The 17568-nt window shown below is 38.7% G+C and overlaps 1 protein-coding gene across 1 annotated transcript in view; it reads right to left on the bottom strand.

The window, feature by feature from the left end:
• Positions 1 to 3193: 3193 nt before the first annotated feature.
• Positions 3194 to 17568, bottom strand: part of LOC137926399 (modular serine protease-like) — a 41338-nt gene continuing 26963 nt past the window's right edge. Inside the window, exons 11-15 of the mRNA XM_068770001.1 lie at positions 11357 to 11518; positions 9537 to 9658; positions 7922 to 8098; positions 5903 to 6062; positions 3194 to 4834 (exon numbers count right to left, since the gene is read on the bottom strand). Of these exons, the coding sequence (XP_068626102.1) occupies positions 4644 to 4834; positions 5903 to 6062; positions 7922 to 8098; positions 9537 to 9658; positions 11357 to 11518 (812 nt within the window). The 3' untranslated portion in view covers positions 3194 to 4643. The remainder of the gene's footprint in view (positions 4835 to 5902; positions 6063 to 7921; positions 8099 to 9536; positions 9659 to 11356; positions 11519 to 17568) is intronic.

Below are 17568 nucleotides of genomic sequence, written 5' to 3'. Positions count from 1 at the left end.
TCTATTTAAACTCGAAAACATAAATCTGCCAACACACTGTGTAAGAAAAATTTCGATGTATTATATCGAAATTTGTTATCATTATGTTGTTATCACGAGAACCATAAACAAGATATCCTTCTCTCTTATACTATGGAAGCTATTGTCAAATAAGTAAATAGTCTCAACGAATTTACTGCATGTAATATAACTTTAAACTTACACGTATTCAATTAAAAAATAAATTAAATCCAATGCGCTGAAAACATTGTCAGCTCAAAAAGTATTGTATGTAAACGTAAATAAAAAATTCAATCACGCAAGCGATAATATCTCTCGTGGACATGACAAATTAATTAAAGGTTTACATTTGTGACCTAAAAAGATTCTAGCTATCACCGAATGCTTGCCTGTTTGGTAGGAGCACACGTGTTTGGTTATTATAGTCGGTCACGTGACGCACGCTTTTAAAATATACGACTATTGCATTATAGTCAAATAGCGAGATTGCGCAAACCAAGGTTATTAAAGATAACTTTCTTTAGCACGGTTCTGGAGTATAGGATGTCCAGCCGTGATCATCTTACGGCCGTAATAAAGAAATTTTAAAAAACGCTATTGTTTCTGCCCATAGATGCGCAGTGAAAGGCACAATCCTACCACAAAGATATCTAAGGGAGGACACCACCATATTCACCACGCTTGGCAGATGGGTTGGCGATCGCAGCGTGGTATTATGGCACGCAGAGATTACTGCTATCCGTCCTCTGAAAACTTATTTGTGGGCAGTTTTAAGCCTATATAATTAACGCATTATAAAAGTTGTATCCAGGGATTCGAACATGGAATCTACAAGTCTCAGTCCAGTATTGTTGCGCCACCACTGCTCCAAAAAAGCGTGTAAAGATGTAATTGTTTAAAAATGCCGTGCATCACAGATAATAACAATAAATATATTAATAAACAGAAAATTTATCTTTGTATGTAATCGTTGTTGATTATTATTACATAATAATAATAAAATATTAATTGTGCAAAATAAGGTTTTAAAAAAATTACCTATTACTACTTACCTATTACTTCGGATCTTGCTTTGTTCGGATAGGGCAAAGCAAGATCCGAAGTAAAGGATATATAATTTATGCGTTGTAACAGTTATCACAGAAATCTTCCATGCAATTTGCAGGCTTCGTATGCCCACAGACAAAACTAAGAGCATTGGATCAAAGTGTCTGTTAGTGTATTTATTTTATCGTTGCACGCAGCATAATCTCAATGCTTTGTTTCTTAAATCTAGAAACATAATCTTCACCTGTTTTTTCAATTTCGTGCGGAAGTTTTATATCGTTTTTTATAAACTTTGGAAGACACAAAGTGTGAATTTTATATAAGAATGTTACCGGGATTTGAACACGCGACATACGATCGCAAGCCTTTATCACTTTATCACTGCACAACCTTACTATATATATGTAGTATATGTTTATATAACTAATTGACTATGGTATAACATTTAGACAACTGCCTACTAATTATCTCTGCATCTCCTTCGGTTGACAGAGAGAGAATGCTTAAAGGCTTCACGTCCGTCATTACACAAATTGTAAAATGAATAAATAATTATAATGTCATCTATATCAACTATATACGAGGACTTTATTTATCATTTGGATTTGTTGTCAAGTTTTTAGTATTCATGTGTAATAAGAGGAATTAATCTTAGCAGGTCTAACAGGTCTCTCCTTGTTCTATTATTACAGTTCTACTTCAAGGACATGATGGGGGATCTAGATCAGTGATTCCCAAAGTGGTCTATATCGACCCCTAGGAGTCTATGACAACCTGCAAGGGGTCTACGTCTGCTGAAAAAATTTGGGGGTCCATGAAATGAAAATGGGGCCCACAATAGTGGATCTCAACACATACACTGATAGTACCTATTTACTTACATCATACTACTATCAATACTTATAATATCAAAACATTTACATTATTTGTAAAAGTACCTATGAAGTAAAAAAATTATTATATATGTTTATAAAATTGTGTAAGTTATAGGATGTTGGTATTCGCTTTGTGGTCGCAATATATTTTGAACTTGTTAAAACCTAATAAATGTATAAATTAACATATGTTTTACTTTAAGTTTTTAACACTTAACTTCACTACAGTTAGAAATTTACCGGAAATCAAAATTAGGTAAGAAGGGGGTCTCCGAACACGGAAAGACATGGCAAGGGGTCTACGACACAAAAATGTTTGGGGAACTCTGATCTAGATTTATCAAACTTTATGGTCAACCCGCTACAGATTTTCTTCTATTAATGACATTTCTTTATTTCAGCTGATGAACGCCCACTTGAAGGTCTAAGCGTCTACTATATTAATAATTCTAACTATATTGAAGGTCCCCTAGTGTTGGGCCTGGCTACGGAATCGTGGTCGCCATTTCAAAACCTTTCAGCCCCAACCACCATAGGTTTCAATAATTAACATAAAATTCGGAGTATTTTGCTATAGCTACATTTGAATTGCATACGTAAGATTATTGATAAAAGAAGTCCATCGAGTAAGGCAGTAAGTAATAAAATGAAACAAAAACAAAATCTGAATAAAGTTCATTATCAAAATTTGTTCAATAAAACAGTCAATATCATTGAGCAATGTACATTATTAATAACAACGTCGTTCACCAACTTCTTCATCGTTTACATCACTATATTCAAGTAACATATGTAAAGAATACAAAGTAAAAATTTATTTAATAAAAAAAATATTACAAAAAACTTGTTCGACGGTTTTATGATGTAATGATCATCATTTCAGCCGTGTGATCTCCATCTGACGATGTCATTTACATAGGTCTTCCCACAAAGATATCTATAGGGGATATACCAACACCGCCATGTTTGGCAGACGGGTTGGCGATCGCAGTATGGTGGTACGGTACGCAGAGAACGTTGCTGCCCATCCTATAGAATCTTGTTTGTGAAGTGTCAATCCTATGTAATTATTACAAAAAGTGGGAATTACATAAGATTATACAGTCCACTGCTGGACTACCATTGTTAGAGGAATCTCTAATAATTTTTATATTTAATGGAATCAGGCGTTACTTCGCGGAAGTCCATCCTAAGTAAGAAAGGGACCAATATTACACCGATTAGTGCCAAACACAGAGTTGACTCTGTGTTTGGCACTAATCGGTGTAACATAACTCCTGAAGATGCCCCGTGGAGGGGTGAAACACGTGTTGAGTGATTTGGTGGTGGCGGTTGTGTGATTCGCATTGTTTGCCGCATACGCATTTATCAGCGGGCTGGCGGGCGGTGCATTTCATTGCACGACTACCACTGCATATGCGGAAGTGGCTAAATATTGGTCCTCTTCTTAATTCTAATAATTTTTAGTCTATTCGTGCGCTAACGAAAAATTATCTAGTGGTTTGGTGAACACTTATTATTCAAATACTTAATTTATATTTGTTACACTAAATATTTGATCTGTTTGACGTAAAAAACATAAATATTTTTAATATAACGTTTGATCTTTAAAAAGTCTTGATTATAATGACTTATCTAAATAACAATCTCGATTTAACTGTATTCATTTAAAAAATATTTATACCTTTTTATTTTTAAGTGTATTAAAGATATTTGTTTTAGTTGTGGGTTATTCTATATATCTCTGAAAAACGAAACGAATCTAAGAACACACTTTAAAAAACGGAAGACTAATTATTTTACATTTGACAGGAAAAGAAGGTATTATTCGCTACGGAAATAGCAGTCATATAAAAGAAGGAGAAAGGTAGTGAGGTAAGTGATGTGTCACACGTAGTTTTGCCAGTGCTACCGAAACTGCTGTACCGCGCCTTAAGCGCTGCGAGGTGAGGGGCTGAGGAAAATAACACGAGCGCCGTCGCGGGCATTGACGGCGGACTAACGGAACATAGCTGCCGTTCCTTCCCCCGTCTCATCCCGCTCATACCTGAAGCGAGGTACAACTATTTCGGTAGCACTATATTCAAAGAGCTCATAATTATCAGAGCTTCGTTATTTTATAAAAGCTGAAAATTAAAACCGTTGGTTGACTAGAAAGTTTGACTCATAGTAGATTTGGCAGGTAACAAAGGTGAATAAAGTAACCATATAGATTGCCTTGCGTATAATTTAACATAAGGGCTACTTCGTGCCAACCAGACCTAAACATTAATGAATTTGAGCTATATATATGTTATATTATACAGATTGATATGTATATGTCTGAAGAACTGAAGGACATCCCGATATAATTTTCAAAGTAATATTTAATTTCCTTCCTTTATTCAATAAAATGTATATATAAAAACATATTTTTCTACTACTGCGATATAATACTGAGACCTAAGTTCAAAGAAATAAGACTCATTATGTTATTAAAACTTCTAGAAGATATTTCATCAGATATCAAAAAGTTTTTATTCTAAACCCTAGATCAAACTTTAGACCTTTGGTATCTGTTATATGCCTAAACCACTATTAGTCAAAACTTTACAATTGGCCATCGATTCTGTGTTGGAAGCATGCGCTGAGAAACTCAGTGTTTATAAACGAAGACTTAACACTGACGAAAATAATCTCTATGGAAATAAAGGGTTACTGTTGCCAGTTGGGTACAATAAGCTAAAGAAACTCCTTTATGAAGTGCTCGTGTTTCACGACTTGGGTGAAGCTGGTGAGGGTGTTGGCATTACAGAGGTTCTCGTTGCTGGGGGCTGTTGAGACAATCCCTCGGAGGTAGTACCTCTCTATGCCCCGGTCCAGATCAGGAAAGGCGAGGCCGCCTCCGCTATCTCCCTTGCAGAGGGCCGTACCTGGAAGCCAACTCTTGGGTTATCCTTGATCAAGGTCGTAGCCTAATCATGGTTTTAATATCTACTTGAATCGTATGTATGGAGACATTTAGAGGAAGATTGCAAAACGTGTGATATTTGGGAGATTTTCTTTCTATAGTATTGTCTTTTAAAATTCTTGACCCTATACTTTTTTAATACTCTTCTTTGTTCACTTAATGTTAGAGAAATAAACATAGAGTAATAATAAAATTAAAAATTCAATGCTCTTTTCTATCACTGGAAGAAATATCATAAAGACAAAAAAAATAGACGAAGGACAAGATAAGACTGTACAGGATGATGGCTATATTTTTGAGCCAAAGACAAAATTTGCCGCAGATGGCAGAAAAGAGTCTGCAATTGTAGTCTGTGTCTCTGTCTGTGTATGGTGTGTCTGACAAGCAAGAGTGGACGTGTGTTCACTCTGATGTCTTTACTCGAACATCAATTTAATATTGCAACATAAACAACTATAAAACAGCTACTTCGTTATTAATGTGAATGTATTATTTGGAATATTCGACGCTAGATGTCGCAAATATAATACGACAAGCCATCATCAGATGAGGCATGTCATTAGACAAGAGTAGTGATTTTGACATCATCATGTCAGCCGGTAGATACCCATTGACTCCTCCAACGAACGCCTTGATGATCACCTTTTTCCACAACCTTTACTATGTGGTCAGTCCTCCTAGTGGGAACATCTCTACCCACGTCGCGTTTACCGGCTCGTGGTACTGCTATGATGCCCTGCCCACTGCTACTGAAGACAATCAAGTCTTCAATTGAACTTGATTCTTCTGTCAATTGCTCTGTGGGTGCCCTTGAGTCTTCTTGTCCCTTCCTAAATGACCACGTCTGAGATCCATAAGTTGTCATTTTACACACTGATTAGATCTTCGATTATGCCGTATTTTGAATGAGACGTTTCGGAGCTTCCCCAACAAGATAAATAACAGAATTTGAAAAGAAGCTTATCGAGTAAGAGTGAGTTTAGGTGAACATAAATAGGCAGAACAGTAGTGACACCATCCGGATGATTACCATTGCCGTATCCAGCGCAGATCTTGTCGCTGGTGATGTACTCTCGAAATCCGGGCGGGGATTCGGCTATGCACTTCTCGATCTTAACGTAAGGCAGATCTACGACCTTGAGAACAGGCGATGCCATACCATTTTCAGCCGTAAGCCCCCAACCTGCCACCTGTAAGAGAATTTTTTTTAATTAGATTCCCTAAATTCATATACTTTGGAATTACGAATAAATAATAAATTATCTTAATGCTTAAGCCTAACAGTGAGCGTCTATCGATTGATATAATGACGATGAACATTTACATTACTATTTGTTTAAACTTTAGTACTAATAGAAAGTCAATATTCCCTAGAAAACTAATATACTTTAGGTATAGCACAACATAACAAAGGTGAACAAGCACTATCTAAACATCGAAATATAACCAGAAATAAATTGCTACTATATTACTTCATCCATGTATCAGTCTTCCGTGTATTGTTTCAGCTACTGCATCGTGTGCGATTCAAGAAATTATATAGTTATTCTTTTATTGCTAATTGTACAAATCTATTTCTCAAGTGAAAACCATCATGATGTGTATGACCCAGGCATGTTTATCATTCATGTTATCCATCCAGCTGCCAATCTGCATACAGCGACTTCTCACAATATTGAATTCTCTCGGACCACTTAGATGTCTACCCACGCCGTGTCCACAGGCTTATGGCCGCCACTCGGGAACCTATCAGCTCCACCGGTCTTCGGATGTACGAGCTGTGGCGTGCATATCGCGCGCCACTCGCTAACCGCTCCGCCGTTGGACTGCGCCTCGAAACACGCGTTGCCTAGCATAGCGAACTCTTACCCACGTGTCCGTGGATCGCATCGCGGCGGCGGCGGCAAAGAAACGGATAAATGACAGATGGCGCCACAGTAGACGCAACAAAAGTTTGCATCGCGCTGTTGAGAGTCTCCAAGAAAGAGAACAAGAAGCTACAGTACTACGACCACTCCTACAGAGCAATGTGCCTCGTCAGCTGTTCAGACAAGCAATTATTAGAGCTGCCTCAGTTTCTTTGGTACCTCTGCGGGTCTTCCCTTTTAATCTTTTACATATTTAGTCTTTAATATATGTTTTAATGACCAATTTTGCTTTGATATGTGCTTTGTGGCCAAAAGTTTCTCGAGTGCCGTCTGTATTCTGGGTGGTGAATCTGTTGTTAGCCTTGTGGGGCTGTTACAAATTCGTCGGATTCAGGGCTCGAGCTAACAAAAATTTCCTAATGCTATACTATATTCGCCTCCCGGTACGGCGGTGCGCTGTGTGGGACTTGATATGTTTCTGCTGTCTCCTCTGCTGTTCTCCGTTGTTGGTGTCGGCGTCGGTGTGTCGTCTTCTTTCTTCTACCTCCTGGTAGCTATTGTTCGGTGGGCCCTCTTGCTTGGGCGTGTCATGTCACGTTGTGTGTGACCTTATTTTTGGGAGGCCCCTTGGTTTTATTGGGGGGCGACTCGAGTTCCGACCACTAGCCGGTAAACACGGCGTGGATAGGCGCCTACTAGGGCACTGGATGCAGCGCAAGACTTGTCATTGTAGCAGTCTTGGGGGGGATATGCCTTGAAGTGGTCGTCCATTGTGGCAACCGTGTTACTCTACGTCATCTAGCGGAGTTGCGGTGAACGAGATCGGGTACAAAGCGCGGAGCGCATGTGTGCGCGTGCGCACGCGGCGAGCATCGATGACGTCAGTGCTCGCAAACTTCAATCGTTCTAGTTACACAGCTCGAGCACGGCGGCGAACGCATTTGTTTCTTTTATTTTCTTACCGCGTGTCCTATTAAAAATTATGACATATCTCACAAACTCATGTTCACAAAAGTGTTGATTAAGTTCATATCTAACGAGTAATATCCTATAGCTATTCTACAATATCGCGGATATATTTAAAATTACTTTAGGGATTATATTGATTGTATGATTTCATTACAGAAGTGTAAACCTATATAATATTTAAACAGAAGTGTAAATTATGAAATAAGCAATACCTTGCCGATATTTCCTTCCCGTAATTGTAGCCGGTCGAAATTGATCGTGAAGTCCAAGCACACAGGGCGTACGTACGTCTTGTACTCGAAGTCAATCTCCAGGATGACCATGGCAATGTCGTCTTGAAAGTTAGACGCTGCACCTTGAAAACGAGGCGGTATATGGATCTCCTTCACCTGAGAACACCGACATTTCACGTTTTAGTGATAACCATAGCAATTGTCACAGCGCTATTATCATGAATATTCATTTACTCGTTGTCGCCCGCCTCTCGAAGGAGCATTATTGACTAAATTTCAAATCTCTTATTATTATTATAGTTCCAGAGTATAAATATATAAAAGGTAAGACATAAGGTTTTCCAGGTGCGACCAGCATGGGTTCGGCTAATAGCGTAAGACTGGCGATCGTAGCGATCTTTTTGGTACGATCCTTGACACACACACACGCACACGCGCGCACGCACGCATACACAGACGCACGCACACACACGCACGCGCGCACACACGCACGCGCGGACGCACACACACAGACACGCACGCACACAGACACGCACGCACACACACGCATGCACACACAACACATATATATACGAGTATATAAATTATCTTCTTTTGATCCTTAACGTTGATCATAATCATTATGACAAAAATCCTAGAGTATTCCGAAGAATTAAAAACTGGAGAATCCCAATTAAATATAGACAGTAGAATCGAGTCCTCTATAATTACGCCCTAAAATTTAAAAAGTATTAGGACTCCTAATGTGCCTTGATCTGTGAAGAGTCCATTACAAGCTCAAGATTTTTTTGTGAATATATTTATTTATTTTGAAATCTATTATTTCATCGAAACAACCTTCCAATTGACTTAGCAATAATATGACAAAAACTTGCCAAGTTGAATAATACGTCTGCGAGTTTTACGCTTAGCACATGGAATTCATTTTTGCTTACATTGATAATGTGCAAGTATAGTGATATTTATGGACAGGAATACGAAGATCCGGAAACGATGGAAGGTAACGGATATGTCCCGGCAAGTTAAAATGGCCGTGAACAGGTCACATAATGCGCGAAACGGATTGCTTTTAAGGCCTTAAGATTCCGGAGTGAGGTACCGGCAAGTGCAGTGTGTGATATCCACCCACAAGACACTATTAAAGTCGTCTTTCAACGTGTACTATTGGGAATCCCCGAGTGAAGCCATTGTCTAGCTGTGTATGTAATGACAATATATGAGTAAGAAAAGGATCAATATTTAGCCACTTCCGCACATGCAGTGGTAGTCGTGCAACAAAGTGCACCGCAGTCACAGAGACTCATGGACATGGACTCCGTGCATTAATCGGTGTAACATAACTCCTGAAGATGCCCAGTGGAGGGGTGAAACACGTGTTGAGTGATTTAACGGCGGCAGTTGTGTAATTTGCATTGTTTGCCGCATGCGCATTTATCAGCGGGCTGGCGGGCGGTGCACTTTGTTGCACGACTACCACTGCATGTGCGGAAGTGGCTAAATATTGGTCCTTTTCTTACTTAGGATGGACTTCCGCAAGGTAACACCTGATTCAATTAAATATGACAATATATGAAACATAAGGCAGTAGACTCACGTCGCTCCGCTGCGCGTCAACGTCCACTTTATCGTTCCAAGGTCGATACAGCTTGCCAACCGCCACCGCGTAGTTGGAGGCCGGTCGCTGCTTTTGTACATCGCTCCAGAAGCAATGGGCGGCTAAAATGGACACAATATTAACTCTTAAATTATATTTCAACAATCTTCATAGTCCTAGTGGGTCTGTAATACGGCATTACAGTAATACCCCGCTTTACGCGAGGGATACGTTCCAAAAAAAATCGCGTTAACTGAAATTCGCGTATAACGAGGTTTATGATTAAACATAGTCAAAAATTATTACAAAAAATACAAATCATTTTAATCAATCACTTTAATTCTAGGAACACTTTATGCAAAACACTCTTATTTTTTACGGAAAAATACATCTATTGTTTTTTGATTACGTTCATAACACCCAACACTGTTTTTAATTGTTTGACAGATGGTCAAGACACCATAGAGAAGTTGATGACTACATTATATTTATACGCACTCTTTCGAGTAATTCGAGGCATTTGAGCGCGAAATTTACAATTCGCGTTATAGTGAAACCGCGTATAACGGGGTCGCGTAAAGCGGGGTATTACTGTATTATTATTAGTTCTTATAAGTTGAACAGACGACCTTTTTAAGGTCGTGGGAAGACGCTGGATGTAGTTTACATCATACATGCATGATGATGGTGATTCATTATGATCATATCATCCGAGAGATGGCCACTGCAAGGCATAACCCTTCTCTAAAGAAGCCTCAACGACTGCTCTTGCGCTGCCCGTATCCAAAGACTTCCAGCGACTTCGACTAAGTCATTTGACCGCCCTCTCGGAGCCGTACCCACGCCACGTTACCGGCTCGTGATATATTCGGCTACTTTCACTTCAAATGAGCAATTCTTCGAGTTGCAGCGGTTACTTTGGTTCCTTTGCGGATCTCATTTCTAATTCGATTTTTCAACTAAGCTCCGAGCATAGCCTTATTCATAGCTCTCTGGGTAACCTAGAACCTTTTTACAAGGCTTGCGATGATTATTATTTATTTATTTAATATTCTTTATTGTACACGATAAGATACATTTAATAAGTTTACAATAATATACAAAAAAGTACAATGGGCGGTCTTATCACACAAGGCAATCTCTTACAGACAACCCTATGGTTGTATGTATGTATGGTGGTATGTATGGAAAAGGTAAAAGTACTAATAAAGGGTAGTTTACGTGTGCAAAAAATACATATTCACAAACAAATGAACATAAACATACACATACATACATACATACGTACATAACATATATACTTATAATAAAAAAGATTTAATACATATTATAAATATAATACAATAATAAATAAAAACTTCTGACTTCGATCAGTATTGGTTCGATCGCACTTGCCTCAGAAAGAAACAAGGGAAAAAAAGAAATGAATTAAGAGATAGATAATTATAGGTCTAGTAAATGGTTGGCTTAACCTTTTTCTTGAAAATAGGTAGTGAGCTAGCACGTCTTATATTCAGTGGTAAATCATTCCACAATCGAACGGCCTACGAGGTGAAAGATTTGGCCATAAACGAGGAAGAATGCGCCGGTATTTTGAATTCCAGATTATCTGATGATCTCAAAGACCTCTCATGTCTATCATGAAGAAATTGAAACTTTGATTTGAGATAAGAGAGAGTGAGTGGATTGAAAAGAATATTATAGAGTGGATAATTGACCTACGAAACATGATCATATTTTCGGAGATTATTATAAATTTGATATTACACCATAAATCAAAACAGTATTTATATGACGCGAGGTCGCAATCAGGTGCTCACCAGATATAACCACGTTGGTCCTGACCAGGGAGCCGCCACATATCTGCATATACGGGGTGGTTGCTTTCGTGTAGATGCCGGCGTGCCACGGCAGCTCCCCGCGTACTGCGTTGCGACCTTCGATGATCAGGAATTCACCCTCTGGTGTAATCTTGCCGCATTCTTAAAAAAGAAGTATAAAAAATTAACAAAATTCACCAATAAATAGAATCATAAAACATCTAATACAATATGTATTACCTACAATAACTTTGTTTTATTAATTAATATACGTATAACAGATAATTTGGAAGAAATGGTTAGTTTATATTCTACTTGATGATACAAAACATTGAAACTGATAGAACTTAGTGTCCTCGCGTGCCATTTCAGTATATGCACATAGAGAATTTTTGACTTTTTCTCTCAAACAGATTACAAAGGAGGCGAAGCCTCATGTGCTGGTCAGCTCCAAAACACGGTAAATAACAGAGAGATAAATATTGCAAATAAACTGTGAAAAACCATAAGAATAATTGTGATATAGAAATGTACAATAGTAAGGGATAATAAAATAATGGATGCAAAATAAAACATATATAAATATAAAAATTGCAAAGTAAATTTAAAAAATAACTTAGATTTCTTACAGTATTCTGAAGGGTAAGCGAAGGAAGTGAGGCCATGTATGATAGGTAACAAGGAATGGAAAAGAATGAAAGAGAATGAAAAGGACAACAGAGAAATGAATGGAAGAGAATGAAAAGTACAACACAGGAATGAATGAAAGATCTTAAAAAGACACTTGGCAGGCACTTGGCACTTTTTCAGCTGAAGCAATACACACCGCCGAAGACGTGACAGTCTGTGTAATATAAAGCGATACAGACTTCAAAAACGGTCACGGTTCTCAGTAGAGAGAGACGACGTAAGAATAAATAGGTTTCATAATTACGATAAGTGAAATCGGCCAGTTGAAAATACGTGTAGACATTCAGAAATAATTTCAGAGTAAGTTACGGAAAATATTAAAGTTTTTGATATATCTAGGATTTTTCAATAGTAAATTTGTTTATGAAAACAAAACGTAACATAGAATTTATATAAAAATTCTACAATTTTCTCTTATATTAGACAGAACAGGTAAACTTTCTAATTCCTGCAACAACGCGTTCTAGATCCCTCTATCAATAGCTAAGACAAATATCGGTAAACATGCACCCTTATATAGGATGTGTGACCTCCACAATTCATATATAACTGATATTGATACATTCTCGTGCTATCTTTTAAAAAACAATTTCGTTCGAAATTATTGAGTACACACAATACAATTTAAACCTTATCGGAACGTGACGGCTTGCTGTGACTCGTAATTATTGCGGTGTGATATGCAGAATGCGCTGGATCTTTGATCCCTGTTTAGTAATGTTTTTATTTATTTTGTTATTGCTTGACTTTAAATCATTAAATGTTCTTAGTGAGATAGTTATAAGGTAATAATTGTAACTAATTTTATATTTCTAAGTTTGTAATTTCTTACTGCCTTTTGTTACTGTTTGTCTCCAATAAAGTAAAGTAAACAAGGACAAAAATTACGAAAAGCTATATCGGACAGATGTCAACATGTGTAAATGTGCAGAAAACAAACTGGAGTATGGTACGAAACAGTAATTCCACAGTAGCACAAAGAAGCAAGAAGAACGTTACGCTCGGGATTTCTCTTGGAGATCAAATCATGAATCAGTGTGCATGTAATTTTGCGATAAATTTTTGATAAGCTCACGTAGCCCTCTGTGTCGAAAGCTCACGCTGCAAGAGCCGCATACTAACAGCACTTCCTTCATCCTAAATCATACATAGATATGTACTTCAATAACTTTGAACAACACTTACTGATGAAGCATGTTCGGCGTGAACATCTCCCATATAAACAGCTAACTATTGTACTTAACATGTGATACAGCGGTACAGCGGTGTGGGTTGCACTATAATTAAGATTTGAATGCTACGTGAGAAATTGTAAAAGTATTTTGACTCCTACACTTTTAGAGGAGAGAAAAATTCTAATCAAGATATATATGTTAAAATGCTATAACTTCGGTGTGTGGCGATAGATGGCGTTAATAATCAAATGAGTAACAATTGTTCGTTGCGGGGAGTCCCCAGTAAAAATGGTCGCTGGGTTGAGTCCGCAATTTATTTAGTAATTAAACTTGAATTAACGAAGAACTGATAAATCGAGTATATAACAGCTAGTGCTAGAGGACTGAGACTTGCGATCATAGGTCGCGGGTTCAATTCCTGAGATGCAATCTTTTATAATTTACACTTTGCGTAATAATTATATAGGATTGGCCCCTGCTCAAAAATACATTTCCAGAAGATGGCGTCCTCTGCATACCATAATACTACACTACCATCGCCAGCCCGCCTGTCAAGCGTGGGCGATTATGATACATCCCCTATAGATATCTTTGAGGAAGACCTATGCCTTGCAATGGGCGACTATATGCTGTAAAGAGTACCAATATTAAGAGTATGTTAAATTTTTTGACGCCAAAGTTACCTTATGACAAAATCCTTTTAAATTAATACAGCTAAATAGTTTCGATTTGTTTATTTATCAAATTTATCAACGAGATAGTTTACGTCGGTATTATTAATACAGTTTACAATAGTTATGACTAAACGTTTTTTTTTTAGTTAAGCTTTCAGTTACTCAACTGGATATAAGCAAGATTAAAATGTCAATAAAACTAATAAAATCATCGGAGAATATTATACGGCAAAATTGAGTAGCACGATAGTATAACGGAAAATTTAAGTCAGCAATTGTTTTTATATTTCTCCGAATAACCCGACGCCATGATGTATAACGAATTGTTGTGTGTTGCGAGTACATTTGTACTGGTTTAATTTATTTTAATGTATTTGATTATTTTAATTTTATTTGTAGATCTGCGATCGAGCCGGGCTAGACCGATGCTTTATCTGTTACCGTTTATTTATTATGTATAATTGCTTCACGTTACTTCCCACTTTAATACATTAATCTAAACATAAAACTAAATGCTGTTATAGTTAGAAATATCAATATTCCGAATTCCATATATTATTGAGAACAGATAGCACGCATATGTATTATAAGACGATTAAGTTGATTAAAAATAAAATTAAAGAAAACATCGAAAATAATAACAGTAATGAGAATCATTATTATGATACCTTACCTCATAAGAAAAAAACTGTATTATTGCCCAAGTGGCATTTGAAAAATTAAGGTAAGATCACAGAGGGCGTTCAGCCTAAAACTTAAGATAGATGCTCGAGTCTTCTAGAAGCTATTACTCCATTGTGAGATTAGGCTCAAGGTACATAATACCTGATAAGCATTACGACTAAAGAACGTCATTGAGAACCGAATCTCGACTTGATTGGACACTTTTACCTGGCTAATTATTAAAATTACTACTATCTCGGAAAACGGAAACGAAGTGACAGGATATTGCGGAAGTTGGAATTACTTCCGCAATATCCACTTCTACCTAGAATGATGGAGGGTTGACTACCTCTGAGATACACGAGCCGACCTCGATTTCGAAGCGGCCGGCACACACAGTGCGGCTATATAAATATCATCGTCATTTTAGTCGCCCTCATGTTTATAGGCCTCTCAAAGAGATTTGAGCTTGGAATTGGTCTTTGACCACCGTCTTTCGACGATTTTTAACTTTAATAAGCCCATTTGTCAATTCATTAGTATGATTAGTCATATATATATATATATATTTTTTTTATAGAGGTTTAAAAATACTTTTACGTATCATAGGGCCTGATGTTGGTGCCCCGTATGTCGGACTCGATCTAGATCAATACCGACTAAAAACAATCCTCTCTCTTCGGTATCCCTGGTCCCCACGGCATGGCCGTTAGGCATTACTTCGCGGGGGGGATTTAGCCGCAGCTTTCTCTGATAGAGTGGCTGTTCAGGCCAACTTCCTCCGCTCCTGCTCTATTTTTCGCAACTCCTTCAGCACCGTCGTACAGTACGCGCTCGTAAGTTCCCAGGCCGAAGGCGAGGATAGCATTGTAGCTATCAGAGTTTCAGGATAGATTTTGCATCCTACACCTTCTTCCCAAGACCTCCTGGCTTCGTTAAATCGGGGGCAGACGAAAAAGACATGCTCTGCATCTTCAATAATTCCGACACAATTAGGACAGTCAGGGGAATCTTCGTATTTGAACCTATGGAGATACGCTCGGTAACAGCCGTGGCCGGATATCATCTGAGTCAGGTAGTAGTTCAACTCTCCATGATCTCGGTTCACCCATGGCTCTAGGTTTGGTATTAGCTTACGCGTCCATTTTCCTTTCGTCGACTTATCCCAGGACGATTGCCACTGTTGCAAGCTTTTCAGTCTTCCCCGAATTCTAAGTTCAGCTGAAGTTGGGTCTGATTTGCTTTTTTTGCTACGGTACAGATCAGTTCTTTCGCCTGCAAGAAGCGCAACAGGAACCATACCTGCTATCACGCATGCCGCATCCTCCGATACTGTACGAAAGGCGCTAGCTACCCGTAGAGTGCTGACTCTATAAACAGAGGCGATTTTCCGTCGGGACTCCTGTCTGCTCAGTGCGTCGGACCATATGGGTACTCCGTACATAAGCACTGACGTAGTCACCGACGCTAATAACTTCCTTCTGTTTTGCTTGGGACCTCCGACATTAGGCATGAGTCGGCAGAGTTTAGCTGTCACCAGAGACGCTTTCGCTGCTGCTCTCTCAGCCTGATCTTTAAAGTTTAGCCTATGGTCGATCATTACTCCAAGGTACCGTATAGCTGGTTGAGTTGCGATTTCACAGCTGCCGACATTGAGTGTGATGGTCTCCGCAACTCTCCTGCCAGTAATGAGCACTGCTTCCGTCTTCTGCTCAGCCAGTTCTAGTCCGACTGACTTCATCCACAGGGTGATTATTTGGAAGGATCTTTCAAATGCCCACTTCACTTCCTCCACGTGTTTCGCTACTATAACGACTGCTAGATCATCAGCGAATGCGACGAGTTTAGTTTCGCTGGGTAAATGTTTCTTTAGGAGTCCATCGTACATAGCGTTCCACAAAAGTGGCCCTAGTACTGACCCCTGTGGGACGCCTCCGGTGACTTTGTACTCCTCCGTCCCGATTTCCGTAGTGTATATGAGGACCCTATCAGAGAAGTAACTAGCGACTATTTTACGTAGGTATAGAGGTACATTCAGTGAGCTAAGTGCCCCCATGATAACCTCCCATTTTGCTGAGTTAAAGGCGTTTTTAATGTCCAAGGTGGCAACCAGGCAGTATTTTATCGAGCCTCTCTTCCATCTTTTCCCAGCCACTGCTAGTTTTGCTATATTGACTACTTGCTCTATAGCGTCTAGCGTAGACCGGCCTTTTCTGAACCCATACTGTGAGTTAGCTAGGTGGGGTTCAACTGCTGCTTCGATCCTGCTGTGGATAATACGTTCTAGTATTTTCCCCGCAGTATCCAGCATACAGAGGGGTCGGTATGACGATGGCTCGTCTGGTGGCTTCTTACCTTTAGGGAGAAGTACCAGTCTCTGTCGTTTCCACGCGGTAGGAAAGGTCCCTTCCAGTAAGCAGCTATTGTAGGCCTCCAAAAAGACTCCTGGTGTTGCTACAATAGCTTGCTTAAGAGCTACGTTGGGGATCCCATCCGGTCCCGGAGCTTTGTTGTTTCCAACCCTACCGCATGCTACCATTAGCTCCTTCTCGGTAATAGGGGGGATTTCATTCGGATCCACAATCCCTAGTTGAAAGGAGGATATATATGTGTGTGTGTGTGTGTGTGTGTGTGTGTGTGTGTGTGTGTGTGTGTGTGTGTGTGTGTGTGTGTGTGTGTGTGTGTGTGTGTGCGTGCGTGTGTGTGTGCGTGCGTGTGTGAGACAGGAGATGAAGGTTCTAACAATATGCATTTGTAAACAGGATGGAGGATCGGGGCTTTGAACGAAAACTCTTTTGTGTGTATATATAACTTTATTTAGATTTTTTTACAATCGTCCATCCTGTTTCTTGGCACATTTATTTAATGATCATTAACTAAATACATTACAATATTTCTTTTACAATACGATAAAACTTATGAATAAAGATAGCCTTCAAGAACTCTTTTGTACTGATGTTGTATGTTACTAAATATAGTGTAATATATTATCTATAATAGCATAGATTTG

The sequence above is a fragment of the Battus philenor genome, unplaced genomic scaffold (assembly GCF_028537555.1).
Source record: "Battus philenor isolate CCGP_79_NKW_IND1 unplaced genomic scaffold, ilBatPhil1.0.hap1 SCAF_29, whole genome shotgun sequence".
Classification (NCBI taxonomy): domain Eukaryota; kingdom Metazoa; phylum Arthropoda; class Insecta; order Lepidoptera; family Papilionidae; genus Battus; species Battus philenor.
Note: the sequence above shows the minus strand (reverse complement) of the source record. Positions and strands in the feature narration are given on the sequence as shown.